Source organism: Leuciscus leuciscus (assembly GCF_965113295.1).
Source record: "Leuciscus leuciscus genome assembly, chromosome: 16".
In the NCBI taxonomy this organism is placed as follows: Eukaryota; Metazoa; Chordata; class Actinopteri; order Cypriniformes; family Leuciscidae; genus Leuciscus; species Leuciscus leuciscus.
The window spans coordinates 1,924,751-1,945,824 of NC_138740.1; the positions used below are offsets into that span (position 1 = coordinate 1,924,751).

The window sequence follows — 21,074 nt, forward strand, 5'->3', positions numbered from 1 at the left end:
TGCCGTACCACGTAATGATATGACGCAGCGCCTGAAAATAGTCCCCAGCTCGGTAACTTCCAACGTGACCGGGACTCAGTTTGTCTAACCTATTAGACCTATTTTCAGGCGCTGCGTCATATCATTACGCCTGCTGGACTCATGGTACGGCAGCAAAGTTTCTTGATTATTACGCAGGAATGAGAGTATAGTTCCTAGCCATATCAGCCTAGAAAATCACAACTTTACATTTTCCGTCGGTCTTAGTACACGATGTAACTACAGAAGAGTCAAGTTTTAAATAGGAAAAATATCGAAACTCTTTGGTCATTTTTTTGAGAGAGATGCTAATGGTCCTGTCCGATTCAATGATCTATGCTAAGCTATGCTAAAAGTGGTACCGCCAGACCCGGAGATCGGCTGAATGGACTCGAAAACGGTAAAACTCAACTGTTTAACTCTGGGGGAGCTGTAAAATGAGCCTGTTTCCAAAAAAAGTGGAGTATCCCTTTAAATGTATATTAAATGCAATACACGTTTGAAAGTTTTTTTGATTTATAATGATATAAATAACATTGATATAAGTGATCACCTGGATTTAGACCTTTATTAAATATAAAGCGTTCACGGGCAAATTTGCGTTATGTATTTCCCCAGCATCGAAATCAGGCTCATTTAAATGTCAGGAAACACGATTCCTGCTGCATGTCAATGTCCATGATCACCGGATCTTTGGTAGATGTAAGGAACACTATATCGAGTCCAACCTTTAGTTTAATCTGATAATCGTTCGTTTTACTGGCAGTTTCCCCTGTTAAACCCAGTCACTCAGTAGCTCTTCTGCCACTCAGGCCGGCTGAGGGAGTGTGTTCCCGCGGGAAAGTGATGTCAATGCATTCCCTCTATAATCTGATGACATGTGTGTGGTCATTATATCAGCGAGTGGTTGTGTGTGTTACCTGCGGGGTTGGTGAAGTCGAGCGCGCTGGCGGGCTGGAGCAGGTCAGGACTGCTGGACGACAGGCTTCCCGGGATCGGCATGATGGCCACGCTGTGCCGGCACTGCTTCGTGCCCACCATACTGTCATCCTGAGACTGGGACAAGCCACTGTCACTGCACACACAGAGGAAGAGGGATTACAGCCGGCTCAACACACTAACACTGCATGTCAACACACACACACACACACACACACACACACACACACACACACACACACACACACACACACACAGATGGAAGACGTGGACATTTAGGCCGTTTTCACACTTGATTTGACTTAACTGGAAGGAGACGAACCAAATGTAATTTTGCTAAAAGAATAACTATTAATAAGAAAAAACAGCTGTTCTGCAACTGGTTAACATCATTTATTACATGGCTCTGTGGAATAATTGATTCTGATTGGTCCATCCAGCGGTGTATTATTCCCAGATAACAGCCTCTGAGAACAGAAACACAGGCTCATCCGGGTCACTGCAGTCATCAGCGTTATACACTCGCTAGGAACGGGTTTTCTTCGTGGAAGTTTTGCGTTTGGTGAGATGATAACATATTAAAACTCAGTCAAATCAAAATTTTGTGTACAGTTATTTAATTATGCCATCCAGTATCGTGGACTCGCTCTCTCTCGTTTCATATTGTTTTGTACACTGCTGGATTATGAGACACAAACAGGTACGGTTTTAAAACAGTTTAATCTGAAATCAATATCTCTAATCCCCATAATTATTTATGTTGTATTAACCATATCTCTTAAATGTCCGTCTAGTTTGAACTCGCCACTGAAACTGCTCTCTCCGCAGAAGCTTTGCGTTTAAAGACCTAATCAAATATTTTGACTCAGATCAATATTTCGTGTCTAATTATTTACTTATGTGGCAAATATCCGTGTAATAAGTGTGATAATGTACATCCAGCCGGTTGTTATCTCAGAATAAACCCCTTCAGGCTGATGAAGACCTGATCCTGATCACCCCGTCAGGGTTTATTCTGAGATAACAACCGGCCGGATCTACATTATCACTTACATAATAACCCTGCGTGACGTCAAAGAGAAAGGAAAGATGCTTCAGAGAAAGACCAGGGGTCTCATTAATAAACGTACACCCCTTCCCACACAAAGGTTGTGATCTATTAAAAACACACTTGACGGGGGAATGTGCATCTGTATGTAAACTCTGATCATGCGTACGAACATTTAGGAGACGGAGCAGTTTGGAGACACCGACGGTGATCTGAGGGACTGATGAAGGAAAACCACTTTAAATCTTCATTATGAGTCCTAATCATAAATGTTCACAATAACAGTTTAAATAAATAAAAGAATGATTTAAACTCTATTTTACATCTGATTTACACATTTAGATTAAATATGCCATTCTCATTAATGGAGTTAAGCACTTAAATTACATCAAATCATTACTGAGAAGTTACAACATTTTTTATATTCGAATAAATAGAAGTATTTGTAGTGGATGCGATGCTTTTGAACACTTTTCCTGTGGCTTGCTGTGTTTTAATGTTTGCTTAGCGCATGATAATAGCAGAAAACTCATGGTCTGAGAAAATATTTCTGTGGAAATAATGATCAGTAATGCACAATAAGGCCTATCTGTTTCCATTACAAATATAAAGCAATTAAAAATTATTATTTGGCCAGTGGAAATTAAAAGATTGAGAAAAACTTTCTCTGAAATGTATTTTATACTATTGGATTTATTTATTCAAAAACAAGGCAAGGATAGGCTACTAAATTATTTTTAGCAATGTAATGTGACGCACATACATTTTTGGCTTTCGGGAGCACGTACACTTTTAGTAAGGATCCTACACACAGTTGTATAAATGAGACCCCTGGATTAACATCACTGATGAAGCTTTGATTTGCTGGGTTAGGGTATTAAGGGTCTTATTTGTCTGAGAGAACTTTCACAGTTAGTTTTGGAGACTATGTCTCCTCAACGGCTTCTTTCACGTGTGGGGTCCCCCAGGGCTCTATTTTGGGGCCTATTTCGTTCTCCCTGAATATGCTCCCCTTAGGACATACTTTTAGGAAATTTGGTATTTCTTTTCACTGTTATGCAGACGATACGCAAATTTATCTGCCTTTGAAAAGACACTCGCACTTTAGCGCCTCTATTGCAGTGTCTTGAGGATATTAAGGCCTGGATGGCACTAAATTTCCTTAGTTTTAATGAAAATAAAACAGAAGTTTTGCTGTTTACGCCGGGAGGCACTTATGAGTCATTAAATTTGGACGAATTGGTGAATTGAATCCACTTGTGAAGCCTTATGTAAAAAATGTAAGTGTTATTACTGATTGTGATTTTAAATCGGACAAACAGATTAACTCGGCAGTTAAATCAATTTTTTTTCCAATTGAGACAACTCACCAAGGTGAAATCTTTCCTGTCCTTTAAAGACTTTGAAAAACTTGTTCATATTTTCATTTCATCTCGTCTGGATTATTGTAATGGCCTCTATATAGGCATTAGTCAGGCCTCTCTCTCCAGACGGTCCAGAATGCAGCAGCTCGCCTGTTGACGGGTACATGAAAGCGGGAACACATTACCCCTGTTTCTCACCTCTCTTCACTGGTTACCTGTCCATTTCAGGATTCATTTTAAGATTTTGTTGTTTGTTTTTAAATCTCTTAATGGTTTTGCACCTAAATATCTTTCTGACCTGACTCAAGCTGTATGCTCCGCTAAGAGCACTTAGGTCTGCTGACCATTTGCTTTTAGTTGTCCCACGGGTAAAGCTGAAGAGCAGGGGTGACAGAGCATTTGCACAGGCTCAAACACTTGCACAGGCTCAAACACTTGCTGATTTTAAATCTAGCTTAAAAAATATATTTTTATAGGCTGGCATTTGATGCTATGTGAGAGTTGGAGCTACCTCACCGATGGTCATGAGTCTAAACCGACCGAACTGCAGTGTGAAAGCGCTCTAAACAGACACGAGCACAAACACAGAGTGAACACACACACACACACACACACACAATCCATGAATGAGACTCGAGCCTGAGATGAGCAAACACAGCAGAAGCACACGTGACGTCTCAGCGATGGCTCATGGGTAAACTCGTGCCAATCAGACGCTGAGCTTTACACAGACGGGCTGATTTACATGATGCTGTCTCACTCTCAGAGCAGAGAGACAACGAGACAGACAGAAGTGATGATCCACTCTGAGAGAACACATCAGCACAGAGAACATCCCCCACAGTCACATGGAGTTAGATACACAGGTATGGAAGCCCATTTACGCCACATTAGAAAAAAAAAAAAATCATGCTTTGGTAAATCATAATTATGAGATAAAAGTACAAAGTTTCAAATTCTACATCATACAGTGGGCTCAAAAAATATCGGCACCCTCGGTAAATATGGGCGAAAATGACAGTGAAAATTTGTTTTTAGCAATTTCTCTATAAATTTCCGATTTTTATTAAATTTTTTTACATTTAAAAAAAAAATTTTTAGTCGAAATTGGCAAAAGCTGAAATTATGAGATAAAAAGTGATGAGATAAGTCTAAATTATGTCATACTATGTCATAATTATGAGATAAAAAAAATCATGAGATAAGAGTCGAAATTATGAAATACTGTCATTACTATGAGATAGTCAAAATGATTAGATAAAAAGTCATGAGATACAATTGACCTTTCGCCGGCCCCTCCCCCAAAACGGCCATTGTCCAATCACACATCATAGCAACCGTTACTATGTGAGCATGTCCGACAAACATTCTCCAAGCCAGATGGTGAAGCGGTGCGCCCACGGCGTTTGTAAATGTGTGGAATAAGGGCTGCCTCCGACAAAAAAACATTTTCTAATCGACTATAGTTATTCATTTAAGCCATTAGTGGACAAATCGCCCCTTTAAATTAATTGAATTACTTAAATTACTTAAATAGGCTATATAGCCTACTACAGGATAATGAGCGTTTACGTAATATAGCCACACAAGCGCACGCATAAAGCTTGCCACAAAGAACCAGTATAAGTAATTTGGGGTCAGTAAGATTTTTTAAGAAATTAAGAAAAGTAATAGGCAAGGATGCATTCAATTGATCAAAAGTGACAGTATAGACATTTATAACGTTAGAAAAGCTTTCTATTTCAGAAAACTCTGAAACTTTCTATTAATCAAAGAATCCTGAAAAACAAAACAAAACAAAACAAAAAACAGTTTTCTACATTGATAACAATCAGAAATATTTATTGAGCAGTAAATCAGCGTATTATTCCCTCAGGTAACGTTAGGTTGCACGTTTTCTTGCGTGGGTGGATGTTGGAATCAATAATCACGTTGTTTGCATTCGCCTATGATTTGCCGAAATCAAAATGCTGACATTGAAAGTCCCGCTCGGAGCGGTAAACCAAACAATGATTTGTCCCTAAATAATGATATATTAAATCATAATATATTATATATTATTATTATTGATAGGATGATAACAGGTGTCGTGATCAGCACTGCTGCTGTATCAGTCAGTGGTTAGATCAGCTTTGCAGTCAAAAAAAAAAAAAAACAGGACAAGGGAGATATAAATTATGCATTATTAATTATGACAAATAAATTATGCCCAAAATACGGGACATTTGGCAACCCTAACGTTAGTTTTTTCCCTTCCCCAATAACAAAGCACATAACGTTAGCAGGGCTGAACTGGAACAAAACAATACAAATCTAATTTGCTAATAAAAATGAGCAAAATATAACAGCTCAGATAACTGCGATTGTCTGCAACAAATCGGAGAAAATCAAGACAGAAGAAGAGGTCTACGATGCCTACGGATGCTGGTTGATCACAAACGTCCAAGCTGCCGTCTGCAAGTGTTTATGTCGATTGCGTGGGTATTAGAGATTTTTCTGCGATTGTCATGGGGTTTCTCAGATTTCACTTGAGACCGGTATGCATTAGCCTCGATAGTAGTCGTGTCTCCTTCATTGTGTATTTTTATATTTCGAATATATCCCTCCACGGCATACTGTAACCCCTTTTGCCTCGATCTGGAGGATATCGCGGAGGTATTACTCCAAAAAAGGTCACTGACACGCACGGGTATACCTCTTCCCGTCATGGCAATCTGTCACGCTGGTCGTGTTTGACCATTTGTTTGTCGGACGTAGCAACAGTAACTAAGGGGGGCGGGGCTCGGCGAAAGGTCAATTGATGTTCCAAATCATATTTATAACATACTAAGTCGTAGTTATGAGATAGTCAAAATTGACTCAAAATTATGAGATAAAAAGTCATATTGAGATAAAATGATGACATACCAAGTCATAATTATGAGATACTATATCTAAGTAAAAATTATGTAGAAATTGAACAGTGAAATTGACATAAAAAGTCATGACAAAAAGTAAATTATGCCAAGTCGATTCAATTTTTCATGTCATAATGACTTTATTATAACGAGTTGTGTCATAAATTTGACTTTTTTCATAATTATGATTTACCAAAGCAGTTTTTATTTATTTATCCACATACATACAAAAATAAGAAATTTCTTTTTTTTCTTTTTTTTGCATGTATGTGAGACACAGCTAGTGTTTGTCCAGGTCCAGGTCACGTGACAAACAGCGCTTGTGATTTCACAGAAACAGGAATTGAAAAGAACGACTTCCACACAGGACGTGACAGCACTGTTTGACACGGTTCATTTACACAAGGAAAACATCTTGACCAATGACAGAAAACACCTAACAAGGCACGACGTGATACAAGCGATCTTGCTTTCCTGGCCAGTCACAGCCTTAGTCCACAGGACAGTGTTGTTAGCGGCTCTGATTGGCTGCTGGAAAGGTCGTGCCTTTTTAGGATGTGATGCAACTCTTCATGAACACGCAGAAAAGAGAAGAAGTGCCAGTGAAATGTGTTGTTAGTGTATGCACAGATGCTGAGTCTGCACAATCACATGGTTTATGTGAAGATGAAACAACATGAATGTTCACGCAAACGATTTGTGCTGCACTACTCTTAACATCATGACATATTTCATGTGAGAGAGAGAGAGAGAGAGAGAGAGTGTGTTGAGCTGGTGTCTCTTACCCAAACAGTCCCCTGTGCAAGTGAAGCAGCCATAAAAACAGAAGACACGTGATGTCAAGCAGAACAAGCATCAAGCACAGAGATGACCCACAGACACACACTTACTGCGCTCACATTCACCCCAACTTCATAAGATAAAACACACACTGTGCATGAACAACATGACGCCTGTTTTAGGTCATTCAGATTTGTTGCACTGTGACAGCGATGCCCAGAACAACAACATATGAACAGTGATGGGTCTCAGCTAGTGATTATGTGCTTAGAAACAAATTATTTGTCAGAAATGTTTAAGTTTAGTTAGAATAACATTGCGGGTGACTTTACCATGGATCATTTATCTCAGATCTTGGAAATAATTTACAGTAAAAGAAATGTTCAAACTGAGGTGTATTCATGACAAAGACTGTTTCAGTCAAATATTTAATCTAATTAATTACATGATCAGCCGATTAATTAATCGCCATCAAATTTGGTTGAGAAATTACCCCCATTATTTTGCTTCCATAGTGCCCTGCATACTGTTTGCAACTAAACTGCATGCGATGTAAGATGACGTACAGGTCTGGGCCGATCTCATCTTAAACATTTTGTTGAGAGTGCTGGACAGTAGTGCACTCGCAGAGTGGGCCGATATCTGTGATTGATTTTGTGGACAGACAAAGTGCTTGTCGATGTAATCTTATCACGTCTGGTTAGGACATGGTGTAAATTTCATGACACTTGAGCACATTTTCTCTCACCACAGTGAGAAAACAACAATATATTACAGGGGTGTCTTGTCCTGCCTCAGTTCCTGACCGTAGTGATGACCACTCAAGAGGACAACTAACTAATGGATGGATGGAGGCGTGTTTAAACCAAGCGGCAGCCTTCCCGTCTCTCTCTTGAAACCAACACTGAAGTGACTTAAACTGCAGTTCACCGACTGGCCACTAGAGACAGGCTCCAAAAGAGAGTCAATCCCATAAACCATAAAAAACATGTTTACATCCTGGTACAAAAAGTGGTTTTGGTCAATATAGCTAATGTTGCCCTTCATGATGACTGTGAGGGGGGTGAATATATTTATAACTCATCTGTTTAAATTATATTAAGCCTTAAAGTTCTACATAATTAAGGGCGTGGCCACTTGAGTGACAGGTGGATTGCCGCTGATGTCACTACTAGCCGTTTGTCTGCTGTCTGTTAGCGTTATGTCACCTCAGCTAATCCGCCTCGCTGAACATTTCCATTTATCCGGGAGTGACGCGCGGCCAAGATGGCGACGGCCGGCTCCGCCCACTTTGGGCTTCAAAAATGCTCTTCAGAACTGACGGGTGACGTCACACACACTACGTCCATTGTTTTATACAGTCTATGGTTTAAACCCTGTGAGAGTGTAAGAATGACAGGTAAAGGCTCTTCGTGCGGATGATGGAGGAACCCTGAAACTCCCAGAGCGCGTTGATCCCGACACGAATGAGGAAAAGAATGGAGAATGGAGACTAAAGAGAGGGAGTGAAGCATCATCCACACAGGAGCGTGTGTTTACCTGAAGGGTTTCGGGGGGAGGATGCTGAATCTGGTCTTCTCCAGCATCTTGCGGATCTTGTTGCGTCCCCCGGACACCGTGTTGGCCTTCATCTTCTTGCGGCTCTTGCTGTCCGAGGGAAACTCCATGTCTCCGGGCAGATCCGGGATGGAGAAGCGGTTGCTCTTCCTCTCCTGAATCTTAGGGATGTGAGGAACACCGTTCTTCTTCTCGTGCCTCACTCGATTTTGAAGCTCTTTGAAAACTGCAACGAGTCAAAATCAAGTCAAATCAAGTGTATTTGTAAAGCTCTTTCTACAATACACACTGATTTAAAGCAGCTTTACAGAAAGTCACACTGTTATGTCTATAATGCCTTGATGCTTTACCATAGAGCAAGTTTTAGTAGGCGATAAGATTTTACATATGAGTGATCCTGCGGATTTATATTTAGTTATATTGTTTTTATAATGTTGTCTAGCACATATATCAGTGCTGCAGTGACTGAGACACATGACTGAGCGATCAAGACAATTAAGAGTTAAAATATCGGTCAGTTTCATTCCATTAAGAGCTTCAAATATTGTTCCATAAAGAGCTTCAAAATATCGGTCAGTTTTGTTCCATTAAGAAGTTTAAAATATCGGTCAGTTTTGTTTCATTAAGAGCTTTAAAGAAAGTCATACTTTTATGCCTATAATGCCTTGATGCTTTACCATAGAGCTTTGAAATATTAAATATCGGTCAGTTTTGTTCCATTAAGAAGTTTAAAATATCAGTCATTTTTGTTTCATTAAGAGCTTAAAAATATCGGTCATTTTTGTTCCATTAAGAAGTTTAAAATATCGGTCATTTTTGTTCCATTAAGAAGTTTAAAATATCGGTCAGTTTTGTTTCATTAAGAGCTTTAAAGAAAGTCATACTTTTATGCCTATAATGCCTTGATGCTTTACCATAGAGCTTTGAAATATTAAATATTGGCAGGTTTTTTCCATTAAGAGCTTTAAAATATCGGTTTCGTTTTGTTCCATTAAGAAATTTATATGTCGGTCAGTTTCGTTCCATTAAGAGATTTTAAGCACAAAAAGTATTCTCGTCGCTTCATAAAATTAAGGTTGAACCACTGTAGTCACATGGACTATTTTAACAATGTCTTTACTACCTTTCTAGCCCTTCAAAGTGTTAACTAAACAGCTGTCAATGGAGCTCGCCCTGAGCCATCAGATTTCATCAAAAATATCTTAATTTGTGATCTCAAGATGAACGAAGGTCTTACGGGTTTGAACAACATGAGGGTGAGTAATTACTGACAGAATTTTCATTTTTGGGTGAACTAACCCTTTAATTGATTTAAGAGAGTTAAATATTGATCAGTTTTTGCCATTAAGAAATGTAAATATTTATCAGCTTTGTTCTTTTAAGAGATTTCAATTTTGGTCAGTTTTACAGTGAGTGTAAACAATTTCTCAAGTATTAATTCAAATATAATGGGTTGTTGCAGGTAAAAATTCTGAAGAAACAAAACAGAGCAGATACTACAGCCTTCATCTCATTAAAGCGGGGTTTCCATGTACAGTTTTAATTTGGATTATTTTATAACACACACAATGCTGAGCATGCGAGCACTCGCTTGAGATGGATAAATGTTTTAATTGGTAAGAAAAGATGCTCATAAACATCAGGCTAGTATACAAGTTTCTCAGAGCGCTTTGAAGTCAGTCATTACATTTAATTGAATTGAATGCCTTTATTGTCATTGCACTTAGTTGCACAACAAAATTCTTAAGTGCAACTCCTTGCACAATCCAAAACACTAAGTAAAGGTAAAACACACAACATACGATCCCATAATCCCATGTGTATAAACAGTCAATGTATTGCACATTCCCATAAGCAATATATCTTGCACAGACCATACTTAGTTAATTGAATATTATGAGTTTAGTATTTTTATGGCACTTACATGGTGGAACTTGTAATACAACAGCAGCTTCAACTTTCATTGTCATATATGTGTGCCTGGACCACAAAACCAGTCTTATGTGTCAATCTGAAAGCTGAATAAATAAGCTTTCCATTGATGTATGGTTTGTTATTATAGGACAATATTTGGCCGAGATACAACTATTAGAAAATCTGGAATCTGAGGGTGTAAATAAATCGAAACATTGAGAAAATCTCCTTTAAAGTTGTTCATTTATGTTCGCGATTTTGCAACATTCACTCACAAAAATACATTTTTGATATATTTATGGTAGGAAATTGACAAAATATCTTCATGGATCATGATCTATACTTAATATTCTAATGATTTTTGGCATAAAAGAAAAATCCATAATTTTGAACCATATAATGTATTGTTGGCTATTGCCACAAATATACCCATGTGACATGTGACTGGTTTTGTGGTCCAGGGTTACACATGTGATAGGTCTACGTGTTCTGTATGCAGATTATCTTTAATTCTGTGATACTATGTACGCTACTGTACAAATACTGTGACATACCGAAGATGTTGGTCTTCACAGTAAGAGAGAGGTGTGTGTTGTTCTTGAGGATGTCCATGGCTTTGGTGTACGAGATGTTCTCAAAGTTCTGTCCATTAATCTCCAAGATCTGAGGACAGACGAGCACAACGTGTTCATGCTGAAATGCTAATGAAGTGTTGTTGTGAGCAGAGCGTGTTCCTGTAACCGTACCTGATCGCCACGCTTGAGTCCCGCTTCGGCCGCTTTACTGCCCTCGGCCACAGACTCCACGAAGATCCCGAAGCCTCGCTCGCTGCCGCCCTGAAGCGTGAAGAACAGCGGAGACTCTCGGGACTGCTTCTGGAGAGTGATCTGACGACACTTGGCCTTCGCAGCACACGCTATGTTCAGCAGACGCAGGTGACCCTTCATTTTCTGAGAGACCGTTCAGGGAAACACACATATTGACATATTCAGATGTGGGGTGTGTCCCGTACACTGCTGTAACTCACTGCTTCACTATCACAGTACGATCATCGTTGAAGAAATCCACTAGCTAGTCACGACTGTTTCCTGAAACCGTATTGTCGCAAATTGGTCGTTCAACAACGTTGGTTAATGATGTCACACAGGTGGAGGAGTGATAACTACTGTTAATGAATCTGTTTGAGATCGAATTAATGCGAGATGTTTTTCTATAAATCACGGACTGGCATCTGAGGACTATTGCTCATTTTTCTCAGTTATTTTGCTTTATTTCCAGATTCACTCATAGACTCGTTCTTACACACTAGAGCTCGTTCACACACACACACACACACACACACACACACACACACACACACACACACACACACACACACACACACACACACACACACACACACACACACACACACACACACACACACACACACACACACACACACACACACACACACACACACACACACACACACACACACACACAACTCTGAGATGCTGTTTGCGAATGTTCGCTGGAACGCTGGTTTCGGGAAACACAGACTCGTTGAACTATGCTAATAACGATGGAACTTGCGAACATGGTTGGCTAACGCTGCTTTCGGGAAACACACCCCTGTACAATAGCACTGATTCAGTAAATGAAGCCTGTAGTGAAACTAGAGATGTGTGTTCCAGCGGTAACAGAAGCTCTGCTGTGAATATACAATCACTCGTTTATACAGCTCTGAGTTTCATTTCTCACTTTAGCACTAAAGACATTTCCATGATGTTAGAAGATTTTATTCATTTCCAGGACTTTCCCTTGAGAAAAGAAGTGCGCTACATTGTTCCGAATGTGCCCTTGTAGTGTACTTCAAATCTTAAATGAATATTCACTTGCAGATATTACAATATTAATTAAATTAAAGGGCGCTTAATTGTATTTAAAGAGAGTATAAGTTCATGGCTATGTTTCTTAACACACTTTTAAAAAGTCTAAAATGTATTTAAAGTACATTTTAAACAATATGTTTTAATGCCTTAAAGTAGTTCACTTATTTTAATGTGTTGACAAACATACATACAGACATGTAAAGTACTTGATTGTAATATTAAAGCTGCCGTCGGCAAGTCTGGCAGATTGGGTCGATTAGCCAAAATGTTGAATGTTTACAACTCTCATGCCCCTCCCCACTACCAGCGAGCACCCTCCCATCGAGGTCGTGCTCGTCAGTGCGTCACTGTGCGTGTGTACCTGATTTTCTGTGAACGCGTCCGTCTCTTCAGCATCTATCAACACCATGGACTCAGAGGTAGGCAGCCCTGGCTAATATATCCATAGATAGCAATAACCGAGGAATTGGAAGCTTGTTAGTAGATTTTCTCTCCGCCATCACGCTTCATGCAATCTCCAGGCGAACTTCAGGCGTGGCGTGTGCATGTGATATTAACGTGCGCGAGTGAGGGGGGATCTGTGGCGTGTGCACGACCTGTGATTGACAGTCAGATCTCACACCCCCCTGCGCTGATTGGACCTGATGAAGCGGGAGCGCTGGATTTTTGCAAAACAAATAACACGCTCCAGGTGGAGTAAGAAGCTCGGGGTTTTTTCTAAAACCACCTTATTTATGTTGTTCTGTCGGATTATAGTGTCGATTACACTGAATATGATCAAAAAAATGTTGCCGACGGCAGCTTTAACTGTAGTGTTATTCGATATTCTAAATTGCAACTTCATCAGTACAAATGTGTCATTACAACTATATTAAATATATGACATACAAGTTTCAGGAGAAATTCCATTAAAGTATATTTTAGTTTATCATAGATGCTTGTCAGTAAATTCATCTGTACAGTTGAACCATTATTTCAAACACAATAGAATTATGAAATGACATATAAAAATGTACTTAAGTGGTCAAAAGAAAAAGCACTCTTAAATTATATCTATTAATACAAATTTAAATTATAAAGCATTTTCATTTGATGAAAATTAATTTCATATCATGAAATTAAATATCCAAAATCATTACATTCAGTGTATTCTTTTAAAGTATATTATTTCCATAAGTACTCTTTTTAAAGGGGATCTATTATGCTTTTTTGTGTGTGTGTGTGTGTGTGTGTGTGTGTGTGTGTGTGTGTGTGTGTGTGTGTGTGTGTGTGTGTGTGTGTGTGTGTGTGTGTGTGTGTGTGTGTGTGTGTGTAATAAAGCTGTTTGTGCATGTAAACCTTTTGTAAAGTAAATTACAGATTTTTTTCGTATTCTATTAGACCTGAACAAAAGATTAAAAATATATACAAACATATATTAATCTGACTTATAAATCTCTCGTTATGCTACATCATCACCAAATATTGGAGTCAATCTTTTTGTCAACTTGTTTTCTTTCAATTAGTGCCGGTTTTGAATTTAATTTTGGAACTGATCGATCGTAGGCCTTATGAGCTTTCATATCTCAGTTTGTGAGTGAAAAAACATTATTTGTGGATAATTTTGTCAATTTTACATAAAATATGCATACAAAAAAAAGTTGACAAAAAGATTGAATCCTGTGTTTGTTTATAAAATAGCATAACAAGATATTTATAAGCTATTTTTTTGTAGGCCGGTCATTTTTTACTGTGAACATCTGTCCTGGTTAAATGGCCCTGTCAATGAGTATAACAACTTTAAAAGTGTTTCCCGGTCTAAAAATCCCTATTTTAGGATCCCCTGATATGTCCATGTTATCCACGACCACAGGCGTCCTGATTTAACAAACTTGTTTTGTCTGAACTGATGTCGACACTCACCGAGAAATCCAGTAACTTCTCAAAGTCCTCCAGGAACTGTGTCATCACGGGATCGCCTTCAAAATCGTTAAAATGATTGTTCACCCACAACAACACGATCCTCGTCACCTGCGAGATCACACAATATGTAAACTATTAATCGCATCCAAAATAAAAGTTTGTGTTTACATGATATATGTGTGCGTACAGTGTATACTTACTTTGTATATATAAATACACACACATGCATGTACTGAATATATATTAAAAAGAAAATGTGTTATTTATATATAACATATTTGTATATTTATATAGAATATAAATTATGCATAAATATATATACATGCAAATATTTCTTAAATATATACATACATGTGTGTGTGTGTATTTATATTAAAAAAAATCTTCATACAGTGACTTAAATATTATTCCGACACTTTGAGCTGATCATGTTTTGCTGAAGTGTTTTGTCTTTAATTGCTAATGCTCTTTTTAAACACAGACTGAACACGATGAAGCATTGCTTGGTGATTGGTTGAGCTGAACTGGTATTATCTAATTGTGTAGTTAAATTTAACAGCTGACAGATATTCAACATAATTCATGTGTGAGACAGTCTAACAGAAGGACGGACAAAACCAGTCAAATATCAACTGAGTTCTGCTCATATTTTATTACCATTTTCTAAACTATAGTGAATAAACTGTGATAATGTGAGAAATGTTGAAGGGGTCTGAATACATTTTGGTTTGACACACACACACACCCACACACACACACACACACCGACTGACCGTGTCTCTGAGACTGTCCACTTTGAACCACTCCAGCAGTTTCTGGCCCACGTCCATGGGGCTGTCCAGGAAGGTTCGGTGTGTGAGGAGAAAGTCCTCGATGTACGTTGGGTCGACGACTGACGGCTCCTCCACCAGGTGCAGGATCAGGCGCTCAGGAGTGCCCTGAACCGTTCACAGGGATAAACATTCTGGATTATCAGTTTTTAAGGGCATTTGTTGAGGTCAGTGTGTAGAGAAAGACTACACGCCTGCGCACATACATATTCAAACGTGCACATCTATAGACTGAACACGTAGTCACATGTGCACGCCGTCGGTGTTTCACAGATTTGTGTTTTTGAAGCTTACACAGAGATGATAATGTTTTTCAAAAATGTTCAACACTTGCACATTGGGAACCTGTTTCGAGGTTTGCGTTCTCGAGCCCCAAAACACTGTTGTTGTGCGGAAGACCGGACAGAACACATGAAGGGTTTTCAGTTAAGTTAAGTGACCCTTCGCAGGGAGTTTGATTGAAAGGCGATCTGACCAATCATAATCCGCCGAATCCGCCATTTTTGTCCGACAGAGCAGTCAGGAGAGTTAGTAGATTAACGTTGGAGGATTTGAACTTGATAAACGGAGTACTGATGTCTTTCTGCAGTTAAAACAACACTCCTTCTGATGTTCATTCATGTTTATTTGATGCTATAAATTAACTAGAAGGAAGAGATGATGGGTTCACGACACATTAAAGAGCCACAAAACGGTATTTATTGTTTAAATTTCGTAAAAAAATGACCAAATTTGAAAGTTGAGACTCTGTTTCATATCAAAAGTAACCTGGTCTGTCCCGTGTTGTCAGTGTCCTCTCTGCTCCGCGATGTGAGAGCGGCGGCGGCTCGTCGGACATAGCAACAGTAACTAAAGGGGGCGGGTCTTTGCGAATGGTCAATTACTAATCATCTTTGCAATGGAAGTGAATCAATCAAAACTAACTTTATCTGGACAATAACTGTATTCTAGAGCTGCTGTAAAGCCTAAACAATCTCTGTTACTGTAATCTCCTATTATCAGTGTAAAGCTGCTGTGAAACATCTATATTGTTAAAGCGCTGTATAAATGAAGGGGACTTGACTTGACACACACAACACAAGACCACCTGATGCACAGCAAACTGAAGACTGGTTCAGTGATACGGCACTAATGTCTGAGGCCATCACTCGAGTCATGTGATGTCTAGAAAACAACACTAACTATATTATCTGGAGAATCAGACCTCTATATTACTGATCTCCTGCATTGACAGCATTATATGAGAACTGACCTGAGCTGGACGATGACATCACTGTTTTCTCCAGAGCGGATATATACAGTCATGGCCAAAAGTGTTGGCAGTATTTCTCACAGAAAAGTATTGAGTGTGTCTTGGAACAACAGTGTGTGTGGTTCAGGTTGACATATTTTCACACAAAACTACAAAAAATGGGCTGGACAAAATTATTGGCATACAAAATTGTGGATAAATAAGTTTGTTTCAAGCATGTGATGCTCTTTTAAACTCACCTGGGGCAAGTAACAGGTGTGAGCAATATAAAAATCACACCTGAAAGCATATAAAAAGGAGAGAAGTTGTGTTTCTGTGTGTGCCACACTAAGCATGGAGAACAGAAAGAGGAGAAGAGACCTGTCTGAGGACTTGAGAACCAAAATTGTGGACAAATATCAACAACCTCAAGGTTGCAAGTCCATCTCCAGAGATCCAGATGTTCCTTTGTCCACAGTGCGCAACATGATCAAGAAGTTTGCAACTGTAGCTAATGCTAATCTCCCTGGACGTGGACGGAAGAGAGCAACAGATGAAAGGTTGTGACGCAGGACAGTCCGGATGGTGGATGAGCAGTCCCACACAAGCTGTCCTGCAGGCTCAGGGTGCATCAGTGTCAGCGCGAACCATACGGCGACGTTTGAATGAAACGAAACGCCATGGCAGGAGACCCAGGAGGACCCCACTGCTGACACAGAGACATACAGAAGCAAGACTACAGGTTGCCAAAATGTACGTGAGTAAGCCAAAATCCTTCTGGGAGAACGTCTTGTGGACAGATGAGACCAAGATGGAGGACATCATTCTACTGTTTACCGAAAGCGGAATGAAGCCTACAAAGAAGAGAACACAGTACCTACAGTCAAGGTTACAGGTTCAAAGATGTTTTGGGCTTGTTGTGCTGCCTCTGGCTCTGGGTGCCTTGACTGTGTGCAAGACATCATGAAATCTGAGGATTACCAAAGGATTTTGGGTCGCAATGTAGACGGGCCCAGTGTCAGAAAGCTGGGTTTGCGTCCGAGATCATGGGTCAAAAGCAGGACAATGACCCCAAACATACTTCAAAAAGCACCCAGAAATGGATGGCAACAAAGCGCTGGAGAGTTCTGAAGTGGCCAGCAATGAGTCCAGATCTAAATCCCATTGAACACCTGTGGAGAGATCTTAAAACATTGCTGTTGGGAAAAGGCGCCCTTCCAATATGAGAGACCTGGAGCGGTTTGCCAAAGAAGAGTGGTCCAAAATTCCGGGTGAGAGGTGTAAGAAGCTTGTTGATGGGTACAGGAAGCGATTGATTTCAGTTATTTTTTCCAAAGGATGTGAAACCAAATATTAAGTTAAGGGTGCCAATAATTTTGTCCGGCCCATTTTTGGAGTTTTGTGTGAAATTTGCTTTTTTTCCTCTGTTTTTTTTTGTGTACACACAAAGGAAATAAACATGTGTATAGCAAAACATGTGTAACTGCAATACTTCATTTTCTGGACAAATTTCAGGGGTGCCAACACTTTTGGCCATGACTGTATATAAATTAAATTAATACGTTTTTTACCACAGAAATGAACCATCACTGAACTTACTTAAGCTGGACTGTGACGCCATTTTCTTCTAGACACAAACTGTGCTGCATTATGTTCCTGTTATCTCTGTAAAGATGCTTTGATACAATCTGTACTGTAAAGACAGACCTGAAACTGACCCTGAACACCTCGTTTACAGCCAATCAGAAGATTCAGAGCTGCTCTGAGAGATGTGCCACTATGAACATCAAAAAAGGGAAATGCTCCGACTGCCGAGTCCAAGATCGTTTAACTTCAGAAACAGCTTCTTATGAAACCTTATGAAATCAGATTTAATGAATAAATCTCACCCTACTTCCACACTTAACTTAATCACTGTTCATTAAGACATTCACTTAATTAGATTAATTTTGTATTAATTTTGTTTTCTGGAATGTTCAAATATGCAAATGAGGCATTATCTAATTAAATATGCACTCATTTGCATACATTTCACATTGGATGAAGCCAGTTTGAATTTGTTGATATATTATTGGATTTTTGATAAATCAGAGGGAAATAAATGCTTTTTCACCATGTTTTTAGGAATATTATGTAAATCAGGCGAATGATAAATGAATATAGAGTGGAATAACACTGTAAAGTTTGGTGTAAGTGGAGATTTCTAACCTTGTAATTGAAACCTACAGTTGCAAATGGACAAAAGTGCGATAAAATAAACACTTAAATTTGGATTGTGGATGTTTTTCTCTTCATAAAACAGCCCAAAACTGACCAGTGCATAAACACAAACACTAACGCATGAAGATGATGATCAGTTCCTCACCTTGATGACGATGTGGCCCTTCCTGGTGCCGCTGCGATCCAGCTCCCGGTGCTCCTTCACCATCACGATCTCCCCCTCCTCCTCCACCTTGTGTGTGTTCTTCTCCACATGGTTGAGGATGCGACAGTAGTCCTCTTGAGCGATGCACACAAACTGACCCACAACAACATGAGGAAGAGCAATGAACTGAGAGTAGCGCAGGAGGTTAGTCTGAACCAGACATGGATAACACACACTATCACAGCGCCAGCTCATGAGTGCGACGCCCGCGTGTGTGTGTGTGTGAGGACGAGAGCGAGCGCAGGGTTCACAGCGTTTGAGGAAGTTGAGGTGGAGTCTTTATTTTGAGGAATCAGCAGCGCTGCTATATTGGGAGGCTTTTGCATTCGGACCCTGACCACGACACATCATGACCTACAGAGATAACAGTGTGGAGGGACGGACATCATACAGGCCCGTAATAATCACGGATGACCCCCTGTATTTCATATTCTTAGAGAAGAAAATAGAGAAAAACTAACTAAACTAGAGATTTGTGGCCCATTCCTGCATTCCCAGGGAACTGAACCTTGACCTTGGTGTTGCTGGCACTGTTCGAACTACCAAAAACCTAAAAACTAGAGAAAAAAAGTTTAAATGCATTGCTTTACATTTGTATTCTCTAAAGTGTTTAATTCCTTTAAATAATAAAAAGAGTCATGACATTTGTGGGCGTTGTTAGTTATTCCTTATTTCACTTTCACGTCACATGACCTCAGAAGAGTTTAATGACAGCATCAGCGTCTTCACAACGTTCCCGTCAGTGGAGGACAGAGTCTGGACGTAAAGCTCACACACACGTCAACGTTCCCCGAGGACAGAGTCTGGATGTGAAGCTCACACACACGTCAACGTTCCCCGAGGACAGAGTCTGGATGTGAAGCTCACACACACATCAGTGTTCCCCAAGGACAGAGCCTGGACGTAAAGCTCACACACACATCAACGTTCCCCGAGGACAGAGCCTGGATGTGAAGCTCACAGACACATCAGTGTTCCCCAAGGACAGAGCCTGGACGTAAAGCTCACACACACGTCAACGTTCCCCGAGGACAGAGCCTGGATGTGAAGCTCACAGACACATCAGTGTTCCCCAAGGACAGAGCCTGGACGTAAAGCTCACACACACATCAACGTTCCCCGAGGACAGAGCCTGGACGTAAAGCTCACACACACGTCAACGTTCCCCGAGGACAGAGCCTGGATGTGAAGCTCACAGACACATCAGTGTTCCCCGAGGACAGAGTCTGGACGTGAGGCTCACACACACGTCAACGTTCCCCGAGGACAGAGCCTGGATGTGAAGCTCACAGACACATCAGTGTTCCCCGAGGACAGAGTCTGGACGTGAGGCTCACACCGGCTGCGCAGTGAAGGCTTCACACACACACGTCAATGTTGTTCAGACCTCACTTTCTCACAAACACTTTCAACATATCCTCCTCCTTTTTTGTTTTTAACTCACAATTTACTTATGCCATAATTAGTTTTTTAATCTAATAATTAGAGATGCACCGATTACAATTTTCTAGGTCGATTCCGATTTCCGATTTTTCATTGAGTTTGACCTGCCGATACCGATTTTAGCCGATTCTGATTTAATTTTTTTCTAACCACTTTACAGCACACACAAATATTTATTTTCGATCTTTTCTTTAACCCTTTCAGGCGCAAGTTTAAAATATTCTAACTGACACCCCCACCCCCCAGAGTGAGTTTTTCAAGGCGAACGTTCCCTTTAATGTTTCCATGGCGACGCGTCACGCGATACACCGCAGCCACAATAATACTGTATGACAGATGTGTCGCTTTTATTTCGCTTTTCCTTTTTTATTAAAAAAATTCACAAACTTGCTTACCATGTCATCAACTAGCCTGATATTCCGATTCTCAAATACGTGTAAGTGAGTGTGTTTGGTCGTTTAAAATGGCCGATCATGTGAAAATCGGCCAATTCCGGTCACCAGCCGATCAATCGGTGCATCTCTACTAATAATTATAACTTAGTGTGTCAAAAAATTTACTTTTTGTGTCATATTTTCAACTTTTTAGTTCGTAATTCTCTTTTTTCATAATGTTATCTTTTTATCTCATGAATACAATTTTGTTTTTGTCAGAATTTTGTTTATTTAAAACAAAAAAATCCATAATTTATTTATTTTTATAATGATGACATAGTATGTCATAATTTGAATTTATCTCATGGTCTAAATTTAGCCTTTTTTCTAATAATTTTTGCTTTTTTATCATAATTGTGGCTTTAATCTCATAATAGTAACTTTTTATTTCATAATTATAACATCAATTTCGACTTTT

The 21,074-nt window shown here is 39.6% G+C and overlaps 1 protein-coding gene across 1 annotated transcript in view; it reads right to left on the minus strand.

Moving 5' to 3' along the window:
* Positions 1-21,074, minus strand: part of rapgef6 (Rap guanine nucleotide exchange factor (GEF) 6) — a 165,445-nt gene that overhangs the window by 24,645 nt on the left and 119,726 nt on the right. Inside the window, 7 exon segments of the mRNA XM_082140848.1 lie at positions 939-1,093; positions 8,586-8,829; positions 11,072-11,180; positions 11,264-11,467; positions 14,294-14,401; positions 15,067-15,231; positions 18,720-19,056. Coding sequence (XP_081996974.1) covers positions 939-1,093; positions 8,586-8,829; positions 11,072-11,180; positions 11,264-11,467; positions 14,294-14,401; positions 15,067-15,231; positions 18,720-19,056 — 1,322 coding nt within the window.